At 41.6% G+C, this 26,095-nt stretch overlaps 1 protein-coding gene across 2 annotated transcripts in view; it reads right to left on the bottom strand.

Annotated features, from left to right (window-relative positions):
- LOC120524097 overlaps positions 1-25,030 on the bottom strand; it is a 33,421-nt gene extending 8,391 nt beyond the window's left edge. The window contains exons 1-6 of one of the 2 annotated variants that reach the window (XM_039745965.1): positions 24,291-25,030; positions 24,084-24,173; positions 5,291-5,420; positions 4,977-5,155; positions 1,265-1,433; positions 1,060-1,175 (exon numbers count right to left, since the gene is read on the bottom strand). In XM_039745965.1, coding sequence (XP_039601899.1) covers positions 1,060-1,175; positions 1,265-1,433; positions 4,977-5,060 — 369 coding nt within the window. In that variant the 5' untranslated portion in view covers positions 5,061-5,155; positions 5,291-5,420; positions 24,084-24,173; positions 24,291-25,030. Of the gene's footprint in view, positions 1-1,059; positions 1,176-1,264; positions 1,437-4,976; positions 5,156-5,290; positions 5,421-24,083; positions 24,174-24,290 lie in introns of both variants that reach the window. The other variant, XM_039745964.1, reaches the window with a different exon arrangement.
- Between the last annotated feature and the right edge of the window lie 1,065 nt (positions 25,031-26,095).

Here is a 26,095-nt window from a genome sequence, read left to right as displayed (position 1 = left end):
TAAATGAATGCAACTGATAAAGGCAGCTGCTGTTCTTGAGTTCTTCAGCCTGTCATGTGGCACTAAACAAGGGAACATGGAGGCTCTACCAGCTGCTCCTTTTGCATTTCATTACTAACAAAGGTCACAGTGTTCTTGTGAACATCCAGTGCTGCAGCCTTCCCCTGATCTGCACCTTGACCCTGTCACTAACCTCAGCAGGCAATTCCACCGGCCTTGGTTTCTGATCACCTGTGGGGTCTTCTTTAGACAGGCATGTGAATTTCCTTATCGGTCCAATCAATCAACTGAATTGACCACAGGTGGACCCCAAACACCTCAGTGATGTTCAACAGAATGGGATGCACCTGAGCCAAGACAAAGGCACTGATTACTTGTGTCCAAGTCATAAATTTATAGTAATTCCTAAAATCCTGTTTTTGTTGTGTCATTCTGGGGTCTTGCGCGTTTCTTTAAATGATTTTAGCACAAGGCTGTAACATTACATGTGTAACCAAGAGAGGGGGTCTGAAGACGTTCTTAAGGGGCTGCATTTCGCTCAGCACCTCATATGCCATTTCTGTGGTTTTCATGGCCGCCCATTCACCTCTTTCAAGCTCTCGCACTGCTAGTTGTTCTTAGCGAGTGGCTACTCAAGTCTCTGCGACTCCTAATCCTTGACATTTCAGGGTAGTTTCTCTGAGGTTACCTCAGGACAGCTAGGTGGGTCTGGATGAAGGATTCAGGTTCAGGGTCCCCTTCCTTCCTTCCTTAGCCCAAAGGTGGACTGACAAAAGAAATGAGACTATAAAATATTAAAGGCAAATGTCAAAGTAATGAGAACAATAAGACCAACAACAGTGGTGGGCTTCTTCACAACAGGAATCTCCGATGTATTGGCCACGTGTTAAGTAAGTGAAGGTGCCTCCCTGCACCCCAGAGGGGCTTTCATCTTATTAAATAGCATTTGGGGTTTATCTGAATTACTTAAAGTAAATCTAACATGGACAGACTTGTAGACACTCCTAAGCAACTTGTACAATTAAGAAATAAAAAATAGGCTACTTTCTGCTTCCTTACCAGGACCTTGGGCTGCTCCATTTTCCAAGAGCGAATGGACTCCGTGAATAAAATGAAGATTACAAAGATGATGAAAAAAAAAACAGATGGAATGACGACCACCTTCACCAGAGCACCTATTCAAAAACATTTATAATACACATAATTACAACAGAATGCAAAATTATTATTATTATTAAATTAGGAAACCGTTCTAAAACATTACCTGCTTTATTGTGGTGGGCTGTTAAGACGCAGTGCCTTCCAGAAGAGATGTTGTTCTTGTTGTGATCTGCACTCATGCTCACCATGACACAGTACTCAGTAGCAGGCTGAAGCAGAAATATCCGTTCCTCAAACGAAACATTATCATTATTGTCTATTTTAATCACAGGCTGCTAAAAAAAACGAGATTAAGTAAATAGAGACCAAAAAAACCGAGTGCTCGTTACATTCTGTTCTTTCTGTAAATAAACGGCAAAGCTTCAAATAATGGAGCATTATGTAACATTCAACAAATTTTTACTTTACATGACGCCCCTCACATCACAAGGCACGTTAAGTCTCTGAGCTACTATTGTGACATGAACACTTATGGAGGAGCAGTGGATGCCCTAAGTGACACGCGGACTTGTGAAACGTGGAGTTTGAATGTCTTTATTCAAGGCGAAGGGAAACTTTTGGGCCTCAGCTATACATGTCTCATGTATGTGTATACACAGTATAGACGTGTATGTAGAAGCGTGTGCATATGGTATATGTGTACGTGCGCCGTGCTGTCTCAAGGAGGCCGATAAATAAAAGAGCAGCAACCAGAAGTCAGATGCAGTCAAAGGCCGGGCAAAGTCCTAAACTAAAAATATGTTCCACCTTTCATCCTAACTCAAAATGCTCAACAGAAATCTTAAACGAATACTCGATACGTAGGTTGAGGCGATTGGCAAGAAAAACGTTTTAATCCCATGTTTTCATGGAGAACGGAACAAACAAATTTTATGCTTTAATGGAAGTGGGCAACAGTGAACAATTTCAAACACCCATTACTCGTGTTGCATAATCCACATCAAGTCATCCAGCTGTATACTCAAAATACTTGCATTCTTCCTAAAATATCGTTAAATCGATTCCTACAGTAAAGCAAAAGTAGCCCACAAACCAGAAGCCTTTCACATGGGGTCTCACTTTTGGTTTGAAGACAGGACTCTTGGCCAACATACTGGAGGAGAGATGCTCATCAATTCAAATGTGAAACCTAAGGGCTACTTTTGTTATACTGGAGGAATCTGTGGTTATAAGACTTGTGATGTGATGAAAAATTGAAATGCACGTCAGGATGCGGCACTAAGGTTAACAACATGTGACTCTTATCATTTTCACCAGATTGGATATCAATGACTTTCTGGCCTCCAAAAGTATAAATACTTATGAGCTCACTGATCACAATGGACAAAAAGTAACTACTGTATAAAAGTTTGCTTGGCCTTCTTAAACTGAAAATAAACTAAAAGTTGTTACCTTTCAAGTCAAAAGTCATAATCCTCAAAGTCAACCTCAGTGCAATCCCAATTAAAAGCAAAGTGTCTTAAAATAGCACACACTTCTGCTACAGATTTAACAGTTTCATAAAATTCAATGCATGACTGTGAAAACTGAGTGTATCTGCAGTGCAAACTGGGTAGCCAAACCTCAGACACTGCGTGGGGCTGAATGTCTGCCATTTAGAACATTTATGACATTTCTATATTAGTTTAGAAACTCTGCTTCTAAATCTTAAAATAAAACTCAATAGAAATAAAGGCAGAAGAAATCAGTTATATTAACAGCAGTAAACAGTTACGAATTAAGGGAGTAACAAAACAAAAATGTCAGAGCACTGTGTGCGCCACTCATTTACTAATCAGAGAGTCGTGACACTCCTGTCGTGTAGTGTGACATACTCACCCCTCATCATAGGGGCAGGATCTGTGTGCATGTGACAGCTGACAGCCAATGAGCACTCAGCTCCGAAGTACAATTTATAGAACTGCAGGTACAAGGAACAAGAAAAGAGGGTGCGTAGGACCAACGAGCAGAAGAGCGACTTGTCTGCATGATGCTGCATGTTTTATGTAACACTAAAGGAAAGACAGGCAGAGATGTGGCTCAACTCGCCATGTCTGTAAACCCTTCGCACCGGCACCAGCTTTGTCAGACAGCTTCTTATTGGCTGTAAGAAACAGGTGAGCTGGCTACTTTATAATTTTGCCACCTCCTGCATTTTTGAGTACCTACCCCATTACTTTCCAATTCATAACCTTACATTTTCTAAAAGTGGTCTCCTTATTATTCCAAGGACCAAGTATAAAGGAGGCAGTGAGGTGGCCTTTTGTATGTTCTGTACCACAAATCTAAAATACTTTACAAACACAGACATGCCAGGCTAATCCAGAGGATCATTTTAAAAAACTTCTAAAAACCCACTTTATTAAATTTGGCCTTTTCTACTCATAATAGACTATATATGCATAAATTATCATAATCCTCAAAGGACCTGCAATCTTTATTAATCTTTCCATTTTCTCCATTTTCTGTTCTGGTTCTTCTGTGGTGGCATTCACCATCACCTGATCAAAAATCCTTTGTGGACACCGGTGGTGTCTGAATGTAAGTGGACACCCCAAACCTCTCACGAGACCCACAGCATCGAAGACAAGACTTAAACATTTAAGCTGGACAGAATGCACAAGTGGGGGCTGGCAGGTCTTTGGTCCTGGAAACCCTGCAAATTTTGTTTTTCTTTTCTCTTTTTTAAAAAATGTTTCCTTAGTTTCTTAACCCATTTTGGGTCACATGATGTCTGAACTTGGATCGTACCGAGTCTTAATGGCAGTGAGTCACAATAGTACTGAATGAGTTTCAGGCAAAGGAGAAACTGACAAGACCACCCCAGGAAACGGTGACCTGTGACAATTCACAAAGGGAAGCCCCACACCACCCCCTAGGAATGACAAAAGTAGGCGATTCTACGGGGGAAATGGTTCCCCTGGATGACGCTCTGCAGCGATTGCAGGTTACAAGGACACATAAAAAGTAAAACTGTGTCACAAGAAAAAAGAATTTTAACAACCATTGATTTACAGACTTAATAAACTAATTCTACATTAAAGGACTCTACTTCTCTTCATTATATATTATCTTATGTAAAAATGGCTCATCTATTTTAATACTATTCATGCATGCTTTTTTTTTTTGTCCAATTTTGTTTTTCTTTGACATCTTTAAAGCACTTTGATATTGTAAGCATATGGCTGGACCCCCAACATGTGGATTATGCAACACAAGTAATTTGAGATTTTTTAATGGATGTGTTCATTGTGTTTGCTGTTGTTCAGCATGGGGTCCCATTGAAGGCCAGCATACCAGGAATTTTCTTTTCTGCTAGTTTTGCCAGATGTCTGGCAGACAAAGCTACAAACTGGGAAAATGTCAGACTTTTTAATGTTTATAGTATGAGTTATTATTTCTATTCTCTGATAGGAGTTATGTCTGATAACAACAAAAGGCATTTGTGGTTGATTTTATGTTAGTAATTTTGTGATCTTTTGATTAATAATGTTCTACGAAGAGAAAATGCAAACTCCCGGACTGACCTGAGGGATGTTACATGATCAGGTAGGTGCTCAGCCCTTCCAATAACTACTTTACACGATGATAAAAAGTCTCACTTAGATTCGTAAACAGTTTTTTTCTTGGTTACTTAGGAGACCCCCTGAGTGAAGCTTATAACGCACCCTAATTTTAATCATTTCCTTCTTTCTGTGTCCTCCTTTGAATACTCAAGTGTCTGGCAACCGTATCCGGAAGACACAAGATTAAAAAACTACATGGTGTAAATAACATACAAAAAGAAACGTACTTTTGGGTGGGCACGTTCCTTAAAAGCTGACCCAATTACTTACTGTGAAAATATGGATCAAAAGTCGTTGGTAGTTCTGTCCAGTTGGACTCCTGAAATCTGAAGACGGCTTGGACTGCAGAGACATAGTGGTCAAAGAGATCTACAAACACTTTTGTCAGGTCGCATTCTAGGGGCTCACTGATATTCTGGCAGTTCTCCACAAGGGCCAAGTTGTTGGTTCTGGAAAACAAAACAAACACGATGAAAGTTGACATTAGGTTGGATTCTGAAGAAGTAAACAGCAGCTGAACAGAAACAAATGTGTGACGCAGGTCCCGGCCTCATGGCCAAGAAGCAGTTCAAAAATGTGGTCACCTTTGACTGAAATATCCAACTCTGTAAAGGGTTCCAGTTGGAGTTCCATCTCCAGGCTCCCACTTCAGGAAATGCTCAAAGTTTCGAGAGGTAATGTTAAGGTTGACCGGTGCTGGAAGCATACAGAGGGCTAATTCAGGGAAAAGAAAAGAAAATTTAGATACTTAAAGAAAAACAAAAATCCATGCATTAGTACAACCCCCAGGTTCAAAAGTCTTTACTGTATTTACCTCATCTTGCTCGACATTAAGAAGGCCCACCAATGCCTTTAGTTTCACAGAGAATTACTAGACAACAACAGGCCATTCAGCCCTGTAAAGCTCGCCAGGGCATTCCACTTAATTCTGTTAAAATAACATCAAGTTGAGTTTTGCAAGCCCCTAAAATCCTACTGTCCACCAAACAACTTGGTCACTTATCCCACGTGTCTTTGAAAAACCTCCTAATGTTTGTGCAAAATTTACCCTTAAGTTTCCAATGGTGTTCCAGTGTTCTTGAACTCATTTTAAAGTCACCGTCTCAACTCACTGGACTAATTCACTTCATCATTTTAAACACTTCAGTCAGGTCTCCTCTTCATCACTGTAAAGTAGGGCTGCAACTAATGATTATTTTGGTAGTCGACTAATCGTTCAATTTTTTTCCCCCGATTAGTCGCGATTATTTCATGCCTGCGACCTGTGGTTACACATCCTGTTCTGGGCTCCGGTGCACGTCTTACCTCATCTGCTCACGTCTGTCCACCTGCGAATGTCACCCTGATGTCTCTGCATTAACACGATTAAAATTAATAATAATCAAACAACCAGGGAAACATACGAATTCGAAAATAATCAGATGCTTTATATTAGTGTGACCATCACGATAAAAAAGAAATACATTAAACATTACAAACTAAAGTGCACGCAGTCTTTAAACAAAAAAAAAATGCTTTTAACTCAACCAAAAATGGCCACTGGTGTATCTTAAAGTTTATAAGAGATTCAGTTCATATATTCCCGATTGTAGTGCAGGACGTGAGCATTTCGACGTGCTCTGGTGTGAGGCTGACTCTCGTCTTTGAGCCAATGTTCCCAGCTGCTGAGAAGAGACGCTCAGAGGTAGCAGGAATACACAAGAATGATTTTGCAGACAGAGAATGATGTTGTAATCATCACACTCTGAAGGAAACGTGTTGTAGTTTATCACATCATGTACTATATTATGCCAAAATAAAAAAATAACGGACTAAAATATGTAACATGCTAATTACTGATATACTCCAAAACACAAAAGTTACCTAATGTTAGTTACAGATGGTTTACTATTCATATGAACTTAAATATTATACAAAAAAAGAAAAAAAAACAAACCCCAACTAGGCCGGCTCAGCTACTCCTATTCACTCGTTTACTACAGTATAGCGCCAAACACGTTAGCAAGCATAACTGAAGTTATCTGCACTTAACCCTTAAACCACTGCACTGGAAACCGACTCTAGCCGGTTGCAATTTGGAAGCATGCTGAAGTCGAGTATATGCGGCGACATACATTCATTGAACTCCACAAGTGGTTATACAGTATTTGCTTGACAGAGCCATTTGGCAGCTGATCAGTCAGCGCCGTACATTTGTTGAGCAGCCAGCTCATGAGCACAGCCGGCGCCAGCAGAACTGCAGCAGCACCGTCTCTGGGTCTGCACTACTTGTAGATGAGCCTGCGATCATCAGCGATTACCACTCGTGTGTTTGCGTGCAGCCCAGCCAGTTCAAGTGCAGTTGGCTCGGTGATTTACTGAATTTCATCGATGACTTTAGTTGCACCTTGAGCATATAATAATAATAATATTAACAATAATAGATTGTTGCAGTACTTTTATTTTTATATAGTTTTTACAGTTCATTTGCAATGTGTAAAATGATCAGTTGTTGCAGTAATTGTGATGCTTCTTGCATGAAAAAAAAAAAAACAAACGTGTTCCATTAAAATTTCATATTTTTTTTGTGAATTGTGACGTTTACTTAAAAAGTGCAGCTTAAAAGTATGTGGCGTCCGGGGTGCATTAACCCCCCAAGTATGTGTCGAAACCTTGATATACACATTATAGTACAAATATCAACGTTAACACGTGACACTAACTTTACTCGCTGAAACAGCTCCAGGATGCCTGCTTTTTGCTCCCACACTTTAGAAAGTTTCTGTCTCAATTTTTTTCCATCTCCTTCCTCCTCCTCTATCCGACTCGCCATTGCAACCATGTTTATTTTCCTCTACATTCTTCTTCTCCTCAGATGTTCTTCATTGTTGGTAGGACTGTGTGCAGTCTTGACAAACAATAACAAACGATATGCCCCCAGACACTCATGTAGTGCAGGGCAATGTTCCCTCTAAGGAGTAGCATATAGTGAGCAAAAAACATTGTTTATGAGCGACATTTTGTTTAAGCCAAAAATATATGAGCACCAATTTTCGCGATAAGTACGAGCGACACCGTCAGAATAAGTGATCGTGCGGGAAGTATGAGCGATGCTCTGAATTTGTGTGATCGATCGCTCACTCGCTCAGCTTAGAGGGAACATTGGTGCAGGAGTCCTCAATCACGGTCCTGGAGGGCCGCAGTGGCTTCAGGTTTTTCTCCAACCCAATGCTTAATGGGAAGCCCTTATTGCTCAAGTAACATTTCTGCTTCACCTTAGTTGCCTCGCTCGTTAAGATTTTAACCCTTATTGCTTATTTTAGCCTTAAACAGCTGTATACATGGTTTTTAATTGCTCCTAATTAGCAATAACATGCAAATGACAAAAAGCATTTCTCCATTTAGCTTGTTACCATTTACACCTGTGTGTATTTATCACGCACTATTGGGTTAAATGAAATACTTGGAAGGAAACTGAAGAGAAAAAAGTGAAGGACTGAGAATTACTCCTCCATTTTAGCCTTCAAATCATTTGAATGATATCCTTAGAAAGGGGAAGAAAATCCAGGATATGAGAATTACCTGACATAGCAGAGTTAAAGCAACTAACAAGCCATTAAATTATTGGCAAGAATTGCTTTATATTTAAGCAACCATGTTCGAACAAAAACCTGTAGCCACTGCAGCCCACCAGGATTGTGATCGAGGACCCCTGATGTAGTGCATTGCAGTTACAAAAGCCAATGTGGTCCTTTGTGACTGGAGCTTCTTTTGAAGGTTCTGTTCATGACGCGTCAACAATAAAAAATCTGTGTCGTCGATATTTTGTAGTCAATGTTGTCGATTGAATCGACTAATCGTTGCAGCCCTACTGTAAAGGCTCAGCTCTTTATCTTTCTTCATAACTCATCTCCTGTAGCCCTGAATCGGCCGAGTCACTCTTCTCTAGACCTTCTCTAGTGCGGTTATGTTCTTTCTGTAGCCTGGTGACCAAAACAGCCCACAGAACTCCAGAGGAGGTGTGAAGAGAAAGTTACTGGGGGCTTTGTCGGGCTTTGGATGGCACAGTAACTGACCCACTTACACTGGACAGGTTTCACGAGGATTACCTGTGCCTCACCCTAGACCAGAGGATGACTTTCAGGGATTACTGCATTGTTGGATTCCTGGAATTCTTTTCTAGCTTACTAGCCATGTGCGTCCAACTACGTTGCGTGTGTTAAAGTGGTCTGTGAAGGGCTCCCTGTTTAAACGTGGCTGCCAGTCGTGAACTGGGCCCTTCATTGTACAGCATTATTATTTTTTATAAGGGAAACAAAATTACAAAAGAAAACCCTTGGACATTGATTCGATAGGAACGGCCTACTCGGAATCCCTGTCCGAAATGTAATTATGTGGTGGTGTGAGAGCATTTCTGCTTCTGTCCGTTCACAGTCCGTCTCGCTTTCACGACACTGTCGTTTCCTTATGTCATGAGTGAGGAAAAAAAAAAAACTCCTTATGGGCTGCTTTTATTTACTTATTTTTGTGCAAATAGTTATTGAAGATGAAAGCGCTTAACTCTGGAGCTGAGGAGGAGGTGCAGTGACAAGAAGAGGGCCTCCAGCAAACTGGCGGCTTAGCAGCCACATGGGAGCTTGCCTTGGGTCAGGTGAGGCCATGACAGAACAGAGTGGATTGGAGTGGGCTGTAAAAGAGCTGGAGGTCCCGGGCAAAGAGTCTGGTAAGAAAATTTAGCGGTGGGAGAAAGAAAGAAAGAGAGAGCATTCTGTCTGTCTGACATCTTGTGGAAGAGGAGAGTTCTGGGAGAGCAGGATGGCATACGGTCAGCAGCACAAAGTAGGCCCCGATTTGAGAGACGGGAGTGACAACACAGAGCATCGGCCTCACCAATCCACTCGCCAGATAAAGGAGGCGAGGGTGAGACACTAGAGTGCGTCTTTGTGTGAGGGAAACCTGAGAGAGAGCTAATGTACACAAGCACAAGAAGTAAAGCCCTCAAGGTGGAGAGCTGCCGACTGCTGATTAGTGTGTATGAAGTCAATCCTTTAACTTTCCTACATTTTGTCTGAACAAAGAAAAGAAGAAAGGAGGGGTTTACTTTTGTAAATATTCTTCTTTTTGCTCTGTGTTATGTAGTGCCATCTGGACGAGAGTTTTCAGTTTAACGTTTGATAACACGTTACTTACTACTTTTAGCTTTTATATTTTTCCATCGTAAATAAAGAAGCACTTATGTTTCACTTTTCCTTTTGGGGGTCTGCGTCTCTTTGCTCAACCACAAGCGCTCAGCTATGAACTACTAGATGCCCAGAGTGGACTGTGCTTGGCCAAGGACACAGGGAATCATGCAGACCAGTGGGGACCCCAGACTGCTCTGGTGGGTTTTTAAAGGCCTTACACCCTTTTCGATAAGGTTTAGACTTCAAACAACAACAAGGCCAGCATGAGAATTTTTAGAAATATAGAAACTGTATTAAAAAATCAACAAGGAAGCATAAAACAAATAAAGGCAAAAAAAAGGGCCAAAGGGGTTTGACTGAAAATCTAATGAGTCTAAATCCAAATTCTATTCTCAAAAACCAACAAAAAACAGAAATCCTAAAAGTGCCATCTCACAATCGACCAATGAACCGTCTGCCCGAAATATAAAGGCTGGGGGCGGTCCATAAGCCGGGATGGCCCAACCCACAGCACACACGGGATCAAGTGCAGACTAGGCAGTGCAGGACTAAGACGAGACGAGACAATCCTCAGGTCGAAGTGCTGCTTCTCTCAGTGAGCAACAAGACCAGGGCCGAGTTTAACTAATCAGGATACAGCAGTGTTCATTTTGTTGATCGAAACAACACTCATCAACGACATTTTTTCTGTGATGAAAACGGAACAAAAACTAAATAAAATTGTGCCTTTAAAAGACGAAAACTAAAACGAAAGCTTTTAAAATCATAGCTGCCAAAAACTAAACAAAATGAAAATGTTACAGACTACTGGACGACGAACGGTGTGAAGATCTCAATTACACACGATATGGACCACCAACAAATAACGAGCATGAGTGCAGTGGTGCAATTTTAAAAACTTGTATGCACGCTTGTAATCGGCTAACATTAGTTTGGGTGTCGTCATCAGAATGCTGCTCCACTACGCTCTGCAATGACAGCCAACGTGATTGTCAGGTGACAAAAATGGTCAGACATACGGGCCAACTTTAATGACAATGCCGATGAAAATAAAATTCACAGGAAACACCACCAACCTGAGAGGCTTCTAGAGATACGCCATCCTGAGATTCATGCCTAGGTTTGTGATGTTGTTATCTAGGTGGCAACTTGCCCAACGCCAACACTGCTACCTCTGGCTCTTGTTCATCTTGCTAATATTCAGGCTTCAAGTGCAATTAGGGAAAACGTGCTTATTAATGGGGAACAAAAGCCAACACAGAGACACACACAGGATTTTGTTATTGCCAGTTTTATCCTTTTAGAAGTTGAAAGTGCAATCAGATGCACTCGGCCTCAGATGTACATTGTAACTGTTTAGCTTGAGTGTCACACTTTAGTTATGGCAGATGAAATGATAGGGATATTAATCACTTTCAAAACAGTGTCCTATACAGTCATGATAAAGGAATGGAAGCTCTGCATTTGTCCTTTGACTGTAATGAGCACATCTGTTTGCACATCCATCCATTTTGTAACTGGTGGGTACAGTTCAGGGTTGCGAGTGAAACCACCTCACACGCATCCACTTACACAAACGGGCACAGTGGCAGTGACGACAACAGTCATACAATTAAAAAAATAAACTATCAGTCCATAGTAGCCAGTGTGGTAACCAACATTTTGTTCTCCTGGGGAAAGCAACCCGAGCACAGAAGAAGCACAAATGTCTGAACAAACCTATCAAGAAACCCACAGGGCAAACTTGATGTCGTTGTGGAGAAGAGGATGGTGGCAAAATTGGATGCCAACATGAAAAATCCCCTCCATGAGGCGCTCTCTCTTGAAGCACTTTTAGCCACTGGCACATTCCACCATGGTAGGCTGAGAAGCACCTCTGGGGGGCTTTTCTGCCCCTTGGCATCAGGCAGTTGAATACTTTTACCTGATGTACTTGTTAAGTTTATTTATCAATTGTTCAACTGTACTGTCTTTCCTGTGAATCTGTATCCTTGTTTTTATGTTACTGCTGCTGCAGGCATCTGAATTTCCCCCTGGGATTAATAAAGTTTATCTAATATGATCTAATCTGTACTACTTGTGCATTTTCAGCACCGCAGTCCTGAGAAGGTCACTTTGTGACACCATGTATGGCTATCAGATCAATTAAACTACTTGACTTGATTTGGAATATCTGGTTAGAGGCTGGACAATATACTGTATGTAAATAAGGTCTCATTGCAGTGCAAATGTCACAGTAGAGCAAAAGGCGCTATATAAATATACTGTGAAAGATCTACTGTATCCGATCTGGGGGACACCCCAAAGGAATACAGCCGGGAAGAAACTTACATCTTTCAATGCGCACTTGACAAAGTGGCAGTCGAGCAGCAATCAGTGACCCCCTAAAAAAAACTATGGAGCCAGAGAGGGAACTATGGGACATCAGACAACAGCCAATATCATTGGGCAGTATTCTAATGAGGGATGCCAGCTGTGCACCATCATAGAAATATTTCCATGCATCACTTGGCAAATATAAAACATCAAATGTGGTTTGCATATTTTAATGGTATATTTGTGCTTTTCTATGTCTGCAGAATGTGGAACACTCTTTGTGACAATACCCACCATAAACCTGTTCACGAGGTGGTCTGTGTTAGTATGCAACTTTGTTCCCCCTCTCCGACTACAAGAAGCCCACTGCCACTGCACTGGGTCTTTGACTCAATCTGACACACTGCAATGGGAAGAATCCCAAAAGTTAGTCCCGTCAAGGACTAAGAGCAGAATGGGATCAACCCAAACTGAAACGGAGCCAAAGGATCGAGAAAATATATAATGCACAAATACTGAATCATAAATAAAGAAAACAATATCAATGGAATAACAAACCAGCATCCAAAAATAACCAAAGAACGGAAAATAAAACTAAGTCAGTCGTGTCTTGCAGGGTCTTTAGTGCACTTCTGCTCTTACTTCTAAAACAATTTAAAAAAAGATTAAAATTGAATATTTTTTTAACCTTCAAAAAAAACAAAAACAAAAACAAAACTTGAATCAAATACAAGGGAGGATGTTTTCATTTCTTTTGGCGTTCATCTTGAGATGGTATGTCCAGGAAATAAAAGATTAAACACCACTAGCCAAAAAAAAGTCTTGTTAAATTATAAAGAGGTCTCAATGGCTCTTAACGGAAAGAGCAAAGCTGCAGACCTACAGTAGGAAAAAAAAAAAATAAAAATAAGCAGGGATTTCAGAGACATTGGATGCGACAAGTACACAAGTAAAAAACACGGGCTTTTCCGGTGCCTAAAAAAACAAAAAAAAAATCTGAAAAATATGAGTTGTAAAAATGTACAGGCAAAGACGTGGATAATTAGATAAACCTGAGGAAATGCCACACATGACACAAAACAGGAAACAAAAAGCCAAAAGGAATTAGGAAACAATTGTGGAAAAAAAAAAAAAAAAAAAATTTAGGAAAAACAAAATACTTCATTTGGGAATTGGAATGTGCCAAAATTAGTAGGAAAGAAACCAGATAGATACAGCCTGAAGGGGGACAGATGAGATACTGAGATAGTGTAGGGCAACCTTTAATTTAGTGGGGGTTTGGGGCGGTGTTTTAGCGGAGTGGGTTGGGTGTCTTTGGAGCAATTCCTAACACAACAAGTTCAAAATTGCGTGCAGGTCTCAAAGATCCTACTCTCCTTGCAGGTCTTTGCCTAATTAGCAGGTCTCATACCAGGCAGCCTAGCCCCAAATTTGTTGGGCCAGCATAAGCCAAGGCCTTTCAATAAGAAAAACTTCATAAAATGCACAGAGTGCAGGAGAGGGAAACTGTTTGCCCTGGAATGAACTACAATGGCAGTGCATAATAATGGAATCACAAAGTAAATCTAGGAAGGCAGATTAAAGTCATAACCAGGGACCTCATGTATAGCGCCTTGCGTAGAATTCACACTAAAACGTGGCATATGGACAAAAGTAGAAATGTGCGTATGCACAGAAAAATTCAGATGCATAAAATGGTGCAGAAGCAAAGTTCCATACACTTTCCATAACACAATCTACATGATTTTTACTGCCTTTGTACCTATAGCTCCACTACGACGACTCCTAAAATGTTGCCTATTTAAATATGGAAATCAATATAAATTGGCCCTTCTGCTCAGTGTTTTGTTAAAAGACTGCAAAAAGACGTGAAAAAAGCATGTTTATATATTAAAAAAATAAATAAAAAATTTCAGCAAATGCAAAATGGAGGTCCTGCTCAGTAACTTGGAGGCAAAGAAAAAGATACTATTTGGTGGCTTAAGCAGTGGTATAAGCAACAAAAGGAAAATGGAGTGATACAGAGTGGCCGAGGCACCCAAAAGTTTAAATTCAGAAAGTCGTACAGTGCCTGAAACAAAAAAGAGAGAGGAAGTGGTCAGATATCAAAGTCGAAGTAAAAATGCGGAGTTACACCCCACGGTGGTCCAAGTGGCAACAGCACTGGAGGAGGTAGTGGAATTCTGAGGCTCATGCTATTTGAGCAGCACACGCACACCATTTTCAAGTTTGTTCCCAATACTACTTCTCAGAATGAATGAATGAATGAATGAATGACGAGTTGAGCCATGCCATCTTACCACATTAATGAGATGCATTTTTAATCACACAGATAATTTGCACATTAGACTGGAGACTCTTTCTATTTAAATAAGCAAACTGATTCTCTGAAGGCATCTTTATAGCAACGTGTGCGCAGTTGACCGTTCCGATTACATCTGGAAAACTGGACGTCGCTGCGAATTGTGCTTTGATGTTTGCCTGTTCAACCACAGTTTAAGGAAATCTTATATATCTGGATGACAAGTGGAAAATGCCACACCATACAGCTGGTATGGTGTGACTCAGTGATGGCTGAGAAATATCTGATCGGTCAGCGAGTTCACGTTGAAAGGCTCCTGTATCTAAAAACCCCAAGGGTGGACACAACTTGCAAAGGAGCAGGTAGAGCTCCTACCCTGCCTGCCTTCTTCAAAGTCTGTCTTTGTAACGCCGGCGCCAGGTCAGCACACAGCTCCATGAGGAGAGCTCTTGGAATCAAAAGCCAGTCATCATCATGGACAGGAAAATACACACAATTCTTCCATTTACGAGGCCTTCTAAAAACATTAAAGCAGCCATGGTAGTTGGAATAGTTTGGCCATTCTGTGCACCGTTATATTGTTACAGAATGATTACAATCAAGTGCCTTAAATTTGTAAATGATATGCAAATCATTTCGGTATACAGTAATCCCTCGCTATATTGCGCTTCGACTTTCGCGGCTTCACTCTATCGCGGATTTTAAATGTAAGCACATCTAAATATATATCACAGATTTTTAGCTGGTTCGCCGCTTTCTGTGGACAATGGGTCTTTTAATTTACGGTACATGCTTCCTCAGTTTGTTTGCCCAGTTGATTTCATATAACGGACGGTATTGGCGGTTGGCTTAGAAGCTACCCAATCAGAGCATGTATTACATATTAACTAAAACTCCTCAATGCTATAAGATATGCTTCCCGCGCGGTGCTTGTTTGCTTCTCTCTATCTTTCTCACTCTCTATGCCTGGCGGAGGGGGTGTGAGCAGAGGGGCTGTTTGCACAGAGGACACGGACGCTCCTCTACAAAATGCCGCTTTATCGCGGTGCTTCTGTATACTTAAAAGCCGTATTGATTTTTTGATTGTTTGCTTTTCTTTGCGAGCGCTCTCTGACATTCTCTGCTCCTGACGGCGCCCTTTATGACGGTCCTTTGAAGATGATATGTTTGCTTTCTTTTAATTGTGAGAAAGAACTGTCATCTCTGTCTTGTCATGGAGCACAGTTTAAACATTTAACTAAAGGGTGTTACTTCATATCTAGAGGGCTCTAATAATGTTAACAGGGTGGGAGAGTTTATAAGGGCTTAAAATATATAAAAAATAACCATACAAACATATGGTTTCTACTTCGCAGATTTTCACCCCCGCGATCGAGGAGGGATTACTGTATGTGAAAAAGCCCGTGTCATGGATGCAAATCTAAAAAAGAAACCGATACCATACAGAACAGTAGCATTGCTTTGACGCTGGGTGACGTCCGTTTAAAAAAAAAACAAAAAAAAACACAACGAGCAGAAACGTGCGGACACGTGGTGTGAAGCTGCCGTGAAAATGTCCATGGCTTTACACTGAGTTTAGCGTTCATACATCTCAACGTGAGGGTAGAAACAGGTGTACACAACTTTTTTGTGCATACGCACTGTTTATGCATGAGGCCCCTGGTGAGCAAGAAACCACAGTCATGTGAAAAAATAAGTACACCCCATGGAAGTGGTTGCTTGACCTTTTCAACACATTTGTCAACAGACGACCCAGAGCTGATTTTTCAGTTCAGTTGTGCTTGCTCCTTTATCTGACAGCTAATAGTATGCTGCCTGATAGACCGGACGACGTACAAAGGGTCTACAGCTGTAGCGAGTTCAGCAACAATCTCTGCCCTTTCAATTCTTTTTCCATTTTCTTATGGTATATAAAATACCACGATAACGTGCAGTGAATGCACTTGACTTGACCATTCCTAGTTTTCATCCTCTTTCTCTGTACGTTAATCATTTGTTTGCTCAGAGGTTGATGTGCTTGCTGCTTCCTGAGCAGCTCTTCTTTCTTCCACCCTAGCAGCCCGCTTCTTCTCTTTCTTTCGTCAGCATCTTTTCGCGTTAAAACTGATTAAGTCCATGTTTGTGTTGCAATTACTGCGTTTTTTCTTAATTTTTCACTTAATCTGGCACTTCAGTCTTCAATCTGCCTCAAGAATGATTTAAGATATAAAGGAGATAGGGGAAGTAACGGCGAAGGAAGTAGGGAATGAGAACGGCACCCATACGCAGGCGCCACACAGACACCCTGCTGGCCGCTGCCAAGAGTTGATTCTACAATAAAATAAAAAGAGTAATAAGAATAATCACCCTGAAAGCAGACAGTAGAGGTCACGTAGTATATGTGTACCAAATTTCAGGTTAATAGGTCAAACGGTTTGAGAGCTACAGGGGATTTAAAATCCTGGACAGACAAACGGACAGCCACGTTAGCGTATTATAAAAGAAGATGAGACATCAGATAGACAAACCTCTCTTCTATTTGATAGGTTCAAAGCACGTGTTCTTTATTTCTTGTTGGTTACATTCCATGCATTGTACAGTCAGCTGAATGCTCATTGGTTAATTTGGTTGTCAAGTCTTTTGCATATACAGCCCACCCCTCCGATTAATGAGAAATTCACACCTGTTTGGTTTTGCCCTAGCCAGTTGTAGATTAGTTGGCCTCAGTCATTAGGTATGGCACATTAAATGACCGGTGACTTCCTCCGACAGGCTAAGATTGTATAAACAAAGCTAGGATTAAAAATCGTTGGAAAAGTCATCTAATATGACATAGGCTTAAGCAGCACTTCTCGCACTACAATTTCCAAATCCCTCAGCACCTCCTTAGTAGTCCCTGTTACTGTTGGAGTTCATAGACTTCTTCACATGTATAAACTTCAATAAAGTGCAAGTTGAGAGCATATGCTATTTAGCAGTCTGCATAATTCCAGCACATCTTTACTATTCCTGGTCCTCTTCACCACCTCCCTTGTCTGTTCTTTTTCCCCAATAAAAAATTGAAAGAATCGCTTTGGTTGTCTTTAGTCTTTTTTTTAATATTCTATCTTTTGTTCTCGTTATTGTCCTTTCTAACCATTTCTCTCAAATGCATTACGGTTACCGCTGGCATTACTTGTCTTTTCTGTTTATATCGTTTGTTGTTTCCTTAGTAACTTCCTTCTTAGCTCCTTATTTATCCACCTTGGAGTTTTCTTTAATTTCTTACTGCTTCTAAAGATTGGGACACACTAGTTATACATCTACTATAGGATAAAACACTAAGGTCTCTGTGTGTCCAGTCCCTCTGAGCAATCTGATTGGTCAGCTTGGCTTTGGCAATGCAAATGAAAGAAGATGTGCCAGTGTGAAACATGCAAGTAGGAGTAAAGGTGTAGGAGGCACGCAGAGCGTCACCTTTAAAGATGGGAAGTATCAGTGCCAACCAGAAGTGAGCAAGACACCTCGAAATGACAGTGTCTCAGGAACAGGCTTTACGGCAATGTGCTTGAGAGAAGAAGCGCTGGTCAGGAGAGGTTTACACACAAAGATACCAAAGGAAGGTGCTAAGGGCATGTGTAGGGTAAGAGTTATCCAGTATTTTTACTTGTCTTAGACAGATACTGCAACTCGTTATATGTAAAACACTTAAACCTGCCCCACATCTTCTAAACATATCCCAATGCATATTTTTAAGCTTTGCTGTATCTGTTTAATAATTTGTCTCCCTAAAATTAAAAGTTAGGTTTTGAATATGTGCTCTACCATGGATTCAATTATTTACAGCCACTAGACCCTAATGGTGTAATCACATACACCCCCTGCACCCAATCTTAAAATTATTAAATACTACATCTAGACGGGACTCTCCACCTGACCAGTATGCCTTATCATACTGTGTTAAACATACAAGCCATTGTGTAGCATCAACAGCAAGTTCTTTTAAGTGACACTGACAGGTATGGCCCGTCACATCAGTCGGTCGGTCATTCAGATGACTTTTCATGAGCCTTTGACCAAGTTACTTGACATGTGAATTATGTAAACACGAGTGATTTCCACAAACATTTCAAGTTGTTTTCGCTTGTCCAGCGTTGTGTCTTAGCCTCCGTCAGACACTTGGCCGAGAAACCATCTTTATCTCATGTTATCATGCAGAATGGAGATAGCCATCACTACAAACCACAAGGGATAAAGGGACATAAAAAGACCATTTTTGGCTGAAGTATTCGTCTTCTTTTTGTGTTATTATTGATCAGGCATGATTTCCTGTTCAGTTGCTTGAAAGACCACCACTGTCTATGGACCATTTTATAATCATTGAATAAAACTTTCAAGCTCTCTCAAAAAACCACACAACATGCCTCATATCTTCTCAACTTAAAGTCACAGATATTCAAACTGCAGATGCTGCCCTCTCCTCAGTCCTTTTCTTGAGCCATTACAACAATCTGGATAACAGCCTCCTCAGCCCAGTAAAGCTCGTCTGTCCTGCCCATTTAACTCCAACTCCAAAATAACATAAAGGTGAGTGTTGAAGGTCCCTAAAGTCCTACTGTCCACCACACTACTTGGTCTCTAATTCACTGTTTAAACAAAAACTTCTGAATGTTTAAGTGAAACTGACCCTTAGCAAGTTTCTGATGGTGTCCCAGTGTTCTTGTTGATGTTCTCAAGGATGCTGAAATATACAAATATGACCGTGTAATTATACCACACTGCCGACTAGAACATCACATAATGGGGTCATTTTCCTGTAGATCATCTAATGTGGTCTACCAAATTCTCTGCATGAAATGTCCTGACACTGCCCTCTATGTGGGAGAAACTGAACAAACACTCCGCCAGAGAATGAATTTACAGTGTAGTTCCTGTAGTGGCCCACTTCAACAGCCATGGACACTGTGAGAGGGACTTTAAAGTCACAGGGCTTATGGGCAACTTCAGAACACAGCAAGAGAGAAAAAGAATAGGAAGTCAAACTCGGGCTAAAATTTAATACGTTACAACATGGTTTGAATAGAGACATGGGTCTTATGGCCAGGTATGAGGTTTGTTTGCATCACTGACCCAGACAACCGGACTACAGATCCACATTGTATGGAAAAACTAATCAGAAACTTCAAAAGACTTTGTTGGACAGTCATCTTCTCCAAAGATCTTAACCATACATTGCTCTTCTCTCTTGTTAAATGAATATTAGTCTGATGGTCTATTATTTTTTTAAATTAACGATGTCTCGGTTAAAGGTTTTCCAATGTTATTACTTGTCCGTGTGTGTGTGTGTGTGTGTGTATGTATATATATATATATATATTTATTTATATTACACACATACATACACACATACACACACACACCAGGGAACTCCAGTTTCTGTATTACATCTTGCAAGAAGAAGGGGCCCGAGTTGCTTCGAAAGCTTGCATATTGTAATGTTTTTAGTTAGCCACTAAAAAGGGTCATTTTGATTGACTTCTCACTACATTCATAATGGCTAACAGGGTACAACACCTGAGTACTAATCTATACGACCAAACGTTTGTGACCACCACATCTACTGTATATGAGCCTGCTGGACATCCCATTCCAAAATCATAGGTAATAGCATGAAGTTGGTCACCTATCTGAAGCTATGACAGCCTTCACTCTACTAGGAAGACATTCCACAAAATTGTGAAGTGTGTCTGTAGAAAATCTGTGCCAATTAAGCACTTGTGAAGACAGGTACAGATGTTCATTGGACCTTACTTATTCTATGTTAATTAATGTTGACTTATTTTTATTTTTTATTGTGTCTTCTATTTTTCTATTCTTCATTTTGTAAAGCACTTTGAGCTACATTTTTTTGTATGAAAATGTGCTATATAAATAAATGTTGTTGTTGTTGAGTTCCTCCATATCTTTATGGACCTGGCTTTATGCACAGAGACATAATCATGCTGGAACACAAAAGTGGCCTTTCTCAAACTGTTCCCACAAAGTTGGCAAAAATGTCTTTGCCTGCTGTGACATTAACTGGACCCTTGAATGGACTTAACCCAGACCCTGCCATCATCCCTTCTTCAACGCCAAACTTTACAGTAGGCACCATGCAGTCCGGAAGTTAGTGTCCTGGCATGTTCCACACCTCGCTGGTCCATCAGGCCACCAGATACTGAAGTGTGACTCATCACTCCACGTTTCCACTGCTACAGAGTCCATTGGTGGGCAACGGACTTTACACAATGCTTGGCATTGTGCACAATGATCTTAAACTCGACCGTGGACAACCATTTCAGGAAGCCGTTGATGTTGCTTCCAGAGGTAGTTTGGAACTCTGTTGAGAGCGACACCACAGAGGACAGGCCATTTTTACAAGATGTAGCACTTTTCGGCCCTGCGATGCATGTTTGAGTGGTCTACCACTTCATGGCTGTGCTGTTGTTGCTCCTCAAGGTTTCTACTTCACAATAATGGCACTTGCATCTAACTGTTGACGCTGCGGCTGTGTGCTCTCCAACTCAGAGTTTGGTTTTTCCACCCTGCCTGGATAAATACACGTATAGCCGGCAGGACATTTTATCTATCGGCTTACGTAGCGAGAGTTGCTCGACATCCGAGTTTCTCCACGTCCACAACATTCCGGATGGCACTGCATGAACACCGGTCTCTCCGTGGATTACAATCCCAGCTTCGAGGAGCCGACGGCGGCACAAAGAACGTAAACAAAAGAGAGGGTGCTGAGGCGGCGTGCTAGTGAGGCTAAGGAAGCAGCCCCACAAACCAAAGCTTTTAAGCATTTTCTCCTCAAATGTGAGGTCGCTGGCAAACAAACTGGATGAGTGGAATTTGCGGATTGCAACGGAAAAGATCATCAGGGACTGCTGCATCCTGCTGATCACGGAGATGTGACTTAATCCACTCATACCAGACACGGCGATCGAGATAGCAGGTTACACAACACACTGGCAAGACAGGACAGAGAGCTCCGGTAAGACAAGGGGGGTGGTGTGTGGGGGACTGTGCATTTATGTGAACAACAGCTGGTGAACGAATTCCACCATAGTCACCAGACACTGCTCTCCAGAAGATTTCATGACAATTAAATGCAGACCCATATACCTTCCCCATGAACTCAACGCCATACTGCTAACTGCTGTGTACAGACCACCAGATGCTAATGCTAACTCGGCTCTGGGGCTTTCGCATGACACCATCAGCAGTAAACAGAGCAAGTATCCTGAGGCTGTTCACATCATTTCTGGGGACTTTAATCATGCAGATCTAAAAGCAGTTCTCCCCAAATTCCATCAACAAGGGGAGTAGAAAGACTGGACAAGCTGTACACAGACATCAGGCAGGCCTATAGGGCTAAACCCCTAGCACACCTTGGCCAATCTGATCACACGTCCTTGCTTCTGATCCCTGCATATACCCCCCCATAGGAAACAAGCTCAATCAGGACCAGTACTGTTATCATATGGCCCGAGGAGGCCTCCTAAAAGTTGCAGGACTGCTTCTAGAGAACCGATTGGGAGGTTTTCGAACACCAAGACATGGAGAACCACACTATGGCAGTGTTGGATTACATCAGGTTCTGCATGGACAACGTCACCAGGGACAGACACATAAGGATTTATTCTAACAGGAAGCCCTGGATGACGAGGGATGTCCAGAGTCTTCTGAAAGCCAGGAATACTGCTTTCGGGTCTGGGGCTCTTTACAGTGTAGCCAGAGTGAACCTGAAGAGAGGCATCCGAGAAGCCAAGGCAGCGTACAGAAGGAGGACAGAGGACCGTCTGAGGAGCAACACCACCAGGCAGGTGTGGCAGGGTGTCCAGCACATCACCGGCTACAAATCCAGCAACTCCTCAGCCACTGAGGGAGATGTTTCTTTGGCAGAGGAGCCATACAGGGACGAGATGAATCAGCTGTCGGAGTGGTGCAGAGTCAATAACCTGCTCCTCAACACCACAAAAATGAAGGAGCTTGTTTTTGACTTTAGAAAAAAACAAAATTGACATCCAGCCACTCATCAATGGCGGGGCCTGTGTGGAGAGGGTCCCAGTGTTCAGGTTTCTGGGCATTGAGCTGGAGGATGACCTGACCTGGAGCACCAACACCAAGGAGCTGCTGAAGAAGGCACAGCAGAGACCGAGAATCCTCAGAAAGAACCATCTCTCCAAACATCTGCTCCTTGCCTTTTCTCACTGTTCCATCAAGAGTGTGCTCACATATGAACTGTGTGTGTGTGTGTTTGGGACGGCAGGTAGGAAAGGAAAGCGCTCCACAGGGTTGTCAGGACAGCGGAGAGAACAATTGGCTGTACTCTCCCCACTCTGGAACAAATCTACACCTCCCGATGCTGCAAAAAAGCAATAGACATTTCACAGGATTCATCACATCCCGGTCATTGCCTCTTCCAGCTTTTGCCATCGGGCACGAGATACAGAGCAATGAAAACCAGGACAAGCCGCCTTAAAAACAGCTTTTATCCAAAAGCAATCATGGCCCTGAACTCAAATAAAACTGCTCCATATCATTCTCTAAATGTGCAATATAGACCTTAAGTCAACCAGTGCAATTCATATATTTTGTAAAGTACTTTTATTACTATTCAGTGTGTTATTATTCTCTCTCTTCTTGTCTTTTAACTCTTATGCTTCACACTGAGTCAACTGCACCTTCAATTTTGTTGTTCCTTTGTAAAAGTGACAATGACAATAAAGATCTATCTAACCCAAGGCAGATCTAGAAGATGAGAAATTTCACATTCTGATCTGTGGCAAAGGAGGCATCCCATACTTAATGTCACTCATTTTAGTGTCAATGGAGATTGCATGGCCACATTCTTGACTTTATACATCAATCAGCAATGAAACAGCTGAGCTCAATCAGTTGGAGTGGTTTCCACACACGTTTGTCCATATAGTGCATCACATAGTTGTGGACCCCCCAAGCCCATCTTAAATAAATGAAGAGTGCTTTGCGTTTGTGGGGCCAATGCTGCCTCAATTGTAAAACAAGGCTTAATGAGCTACATGTCAATTCCATTCATGTGCTTAGTGGAACAACTATGGCAGGCCGTTTTAACATTTACACACACCATTAGTTAAGCCTGTCCACTACAAGTACCCTTCCCAGCAGCATGCAGAATGGGGCTTGGCTAAAAGTGGCCCGAGTTAAAACGTTTAACTCCACCCACAATCCACAGGCCCCTTTCAGCACGCTGGCTACGGCGACTGACAGGGTGATACACATAATTGTGCATTTTTCATCATTTGAGCACTGGTCAAGACTTTCCTGTCTAACATGATGTCTAAAAATTATAGACAGAGTTAAATGTGTAACCCTACCCACATTTAGGCACCCCCGATTCCACAGGCTGCAGTGATGACATCCTCTACTTTGCAGCTTCTAGCCTCATTTTAAAATGTCTTTGCAAATGAACAACTTGGTTGGAATGAAAATCTGCGACCACACTGGCTGAGCTGCCCCTGGGAGTTACAGTTGATACTATTTGAAATCAATCAGTGGGTTTACTGTTCAATTGATCAAATTCTTAAAGACGATGAATCTTAAATGGGGTCAACTCACCAACAGGGAGGAGTGCCGTCAGGAGGACCTCGCAGAGACGCCCCTTCATTTGCTTCTGCTTATTCTGCGGCTCGCATTCAGGCGACAAACCTAAAAACAATCAGAGAGAAAATTTAGGGGTTCACGTTTTCAAAAAAAAATTCCACCCGTTAGACGCCGCATGTCACGAATCCGAAGAAAAAGAAGAAGAAATAAAATACAACTCACCGGAATGAAACTACTGCGGGCCTTTCAACAGAAGAGGAAGGCACATGACCAGCTCCTCCAGCCTGGAACAAATCTGTGCGAACACGTTCTGGACACGCCGCTGACACTCGCACGAAACAGGGGGCCGCTTATTTTGAAACGGTTAATGCTAACAGAACCACCGCGGACAGGCGATCCATCCGAGGAGCCACTTTTTGGGGAGCTCACTTCACAACAGAGTCTCTGAGTGACGTCCAATTCGTCATGTACCTTCTTTTTCCGAGTTCCAGGACCTCGCTGCTTCCGCTGAAGTCGCTCTAATGCCCCCCGGAGATCGCGCACAAGCTTCTTCTTACCCAGCCTGCCTTTACACTTTTTCTGCAGCTATTAAGTTTCCTGAAAAACCCACAGCCCTAAAATTTTCAAACAGCTGCATTCGTGACTGTACGACGCTGTTCATCTTAACTGTCTCCGGTTTAGGTGGGTCGGTAGGGCTTTGATTGGCTAAGACGAGTTATTCACTCAATGTAGGAGTGGTGTATTAAAATTATGCCCACGGCCATATCGCCTTGAATTCACAGTCGCTTCAAATACTGAGGGGCGTTTCTATGCAAAACGTCGTATAAGGGGTGTGCTTATGTAAATCTACATTGGAGCGAATATATCATTGGAGAGACTTCATCGGAAAAGGGCGGTGTATGCAAATCCACCTTGCTATTGGATTGGTATTTAGATGGATACTTTATTAATCCCAAGCGGAAATTCACATACTGTACTCCAGCAGCAGCATACTGATGAAAAACAATATTAAATTAAAGAATGATAACAATGTTGGTAAAACAGACAATAACTTTGTATGATGAAAAACAATATTAAATTAAAGAATGATAACAATGCTGGTAAAACAGACAATAACTTTGTATAATGTTAATGCTAGGCAAAGCATTTAAAGCACTGGTCTTCAAGTTCAGTCATGGTAGCCCACCCGAACCAGTTTCTACTTTTTATTGAGCTTTGCTTATGCAAGCTGCTATTTGCCATTTTATAGGTTTCTGTATTAAAGCATAAATTAAATTAATTATGCTAATTATTTAACAGATTGAAGCAAAAATGGTGTCTTCATGTGTGCTCATTATGTAACTAGTCATTTGTAAAGTTTGCATTTGTGCCTGCAGTATATTCAGAAAGTCTTTAGACCCCTATACGTTTTTCACATTTTGTTTTGTTACAGGCCTATGCTAAAATTATTTAAATTCGTTTTACCCTCATCAAGCAACACTTTAATATCCCAGAATGACAAAATAAAAGCAGGATTTTAGAAAAGTTTGTAAACTTATTAAAATTAAAATGCTTACATTTGACAATGATACAGTACATGTAATCAGACCCTATGCTCTGATACTGGAAATCTGTATCTGGTGCATCCCATTCTAATGGTCATCATGTGACATCAGACAGACGAGCCCTTCTTCTGTTTACAAGGCCCAAAATGTCAGCGATTCTTACTCTCTGTAGCACTGGACGTTCTGTGCATTGGTCATCAGCTGTCAAACCCTCTCCCACTATCCACCACCACCACCATGGTGTAAAAGACAATCCAACCTGCTTGACGGGGGAGTCAGAGACTAGTTGGACTGAGTTTCAGAATACACGACTGTGTTTTACTGTAATCCCCCCCGACCCTCTAAGATTATGTAAATGCAGTCCGTGACTGAAAATCACTGGAAAACTCGTGTAATGAGACATGGCCTTAACGTGTCCTCCTTAAGGATGTCGGAAGAAACCCACGTAAGGCCATTTGAATCTCCTTAATGCTGGAAATCCAA

The sequence above is a fragment of the Polypterus senegalus genome, chromosome 2 (genome assembly GCF_016835505.1).
Source record: "Polypterus senegalus isolate Bchr_013 chromosome 2, ASM1683550v1, whole genome shotgun sequence".
Lineage (NCBI taxonomy): Eukaryota > Metazoa > Chordata > Cladistia > Polypteriformes > Polypteridae > Polypterus > Polypterus senegalus.
This window is presented reverse-complemented; position numbering and strand designations above follow the sequence as displayed.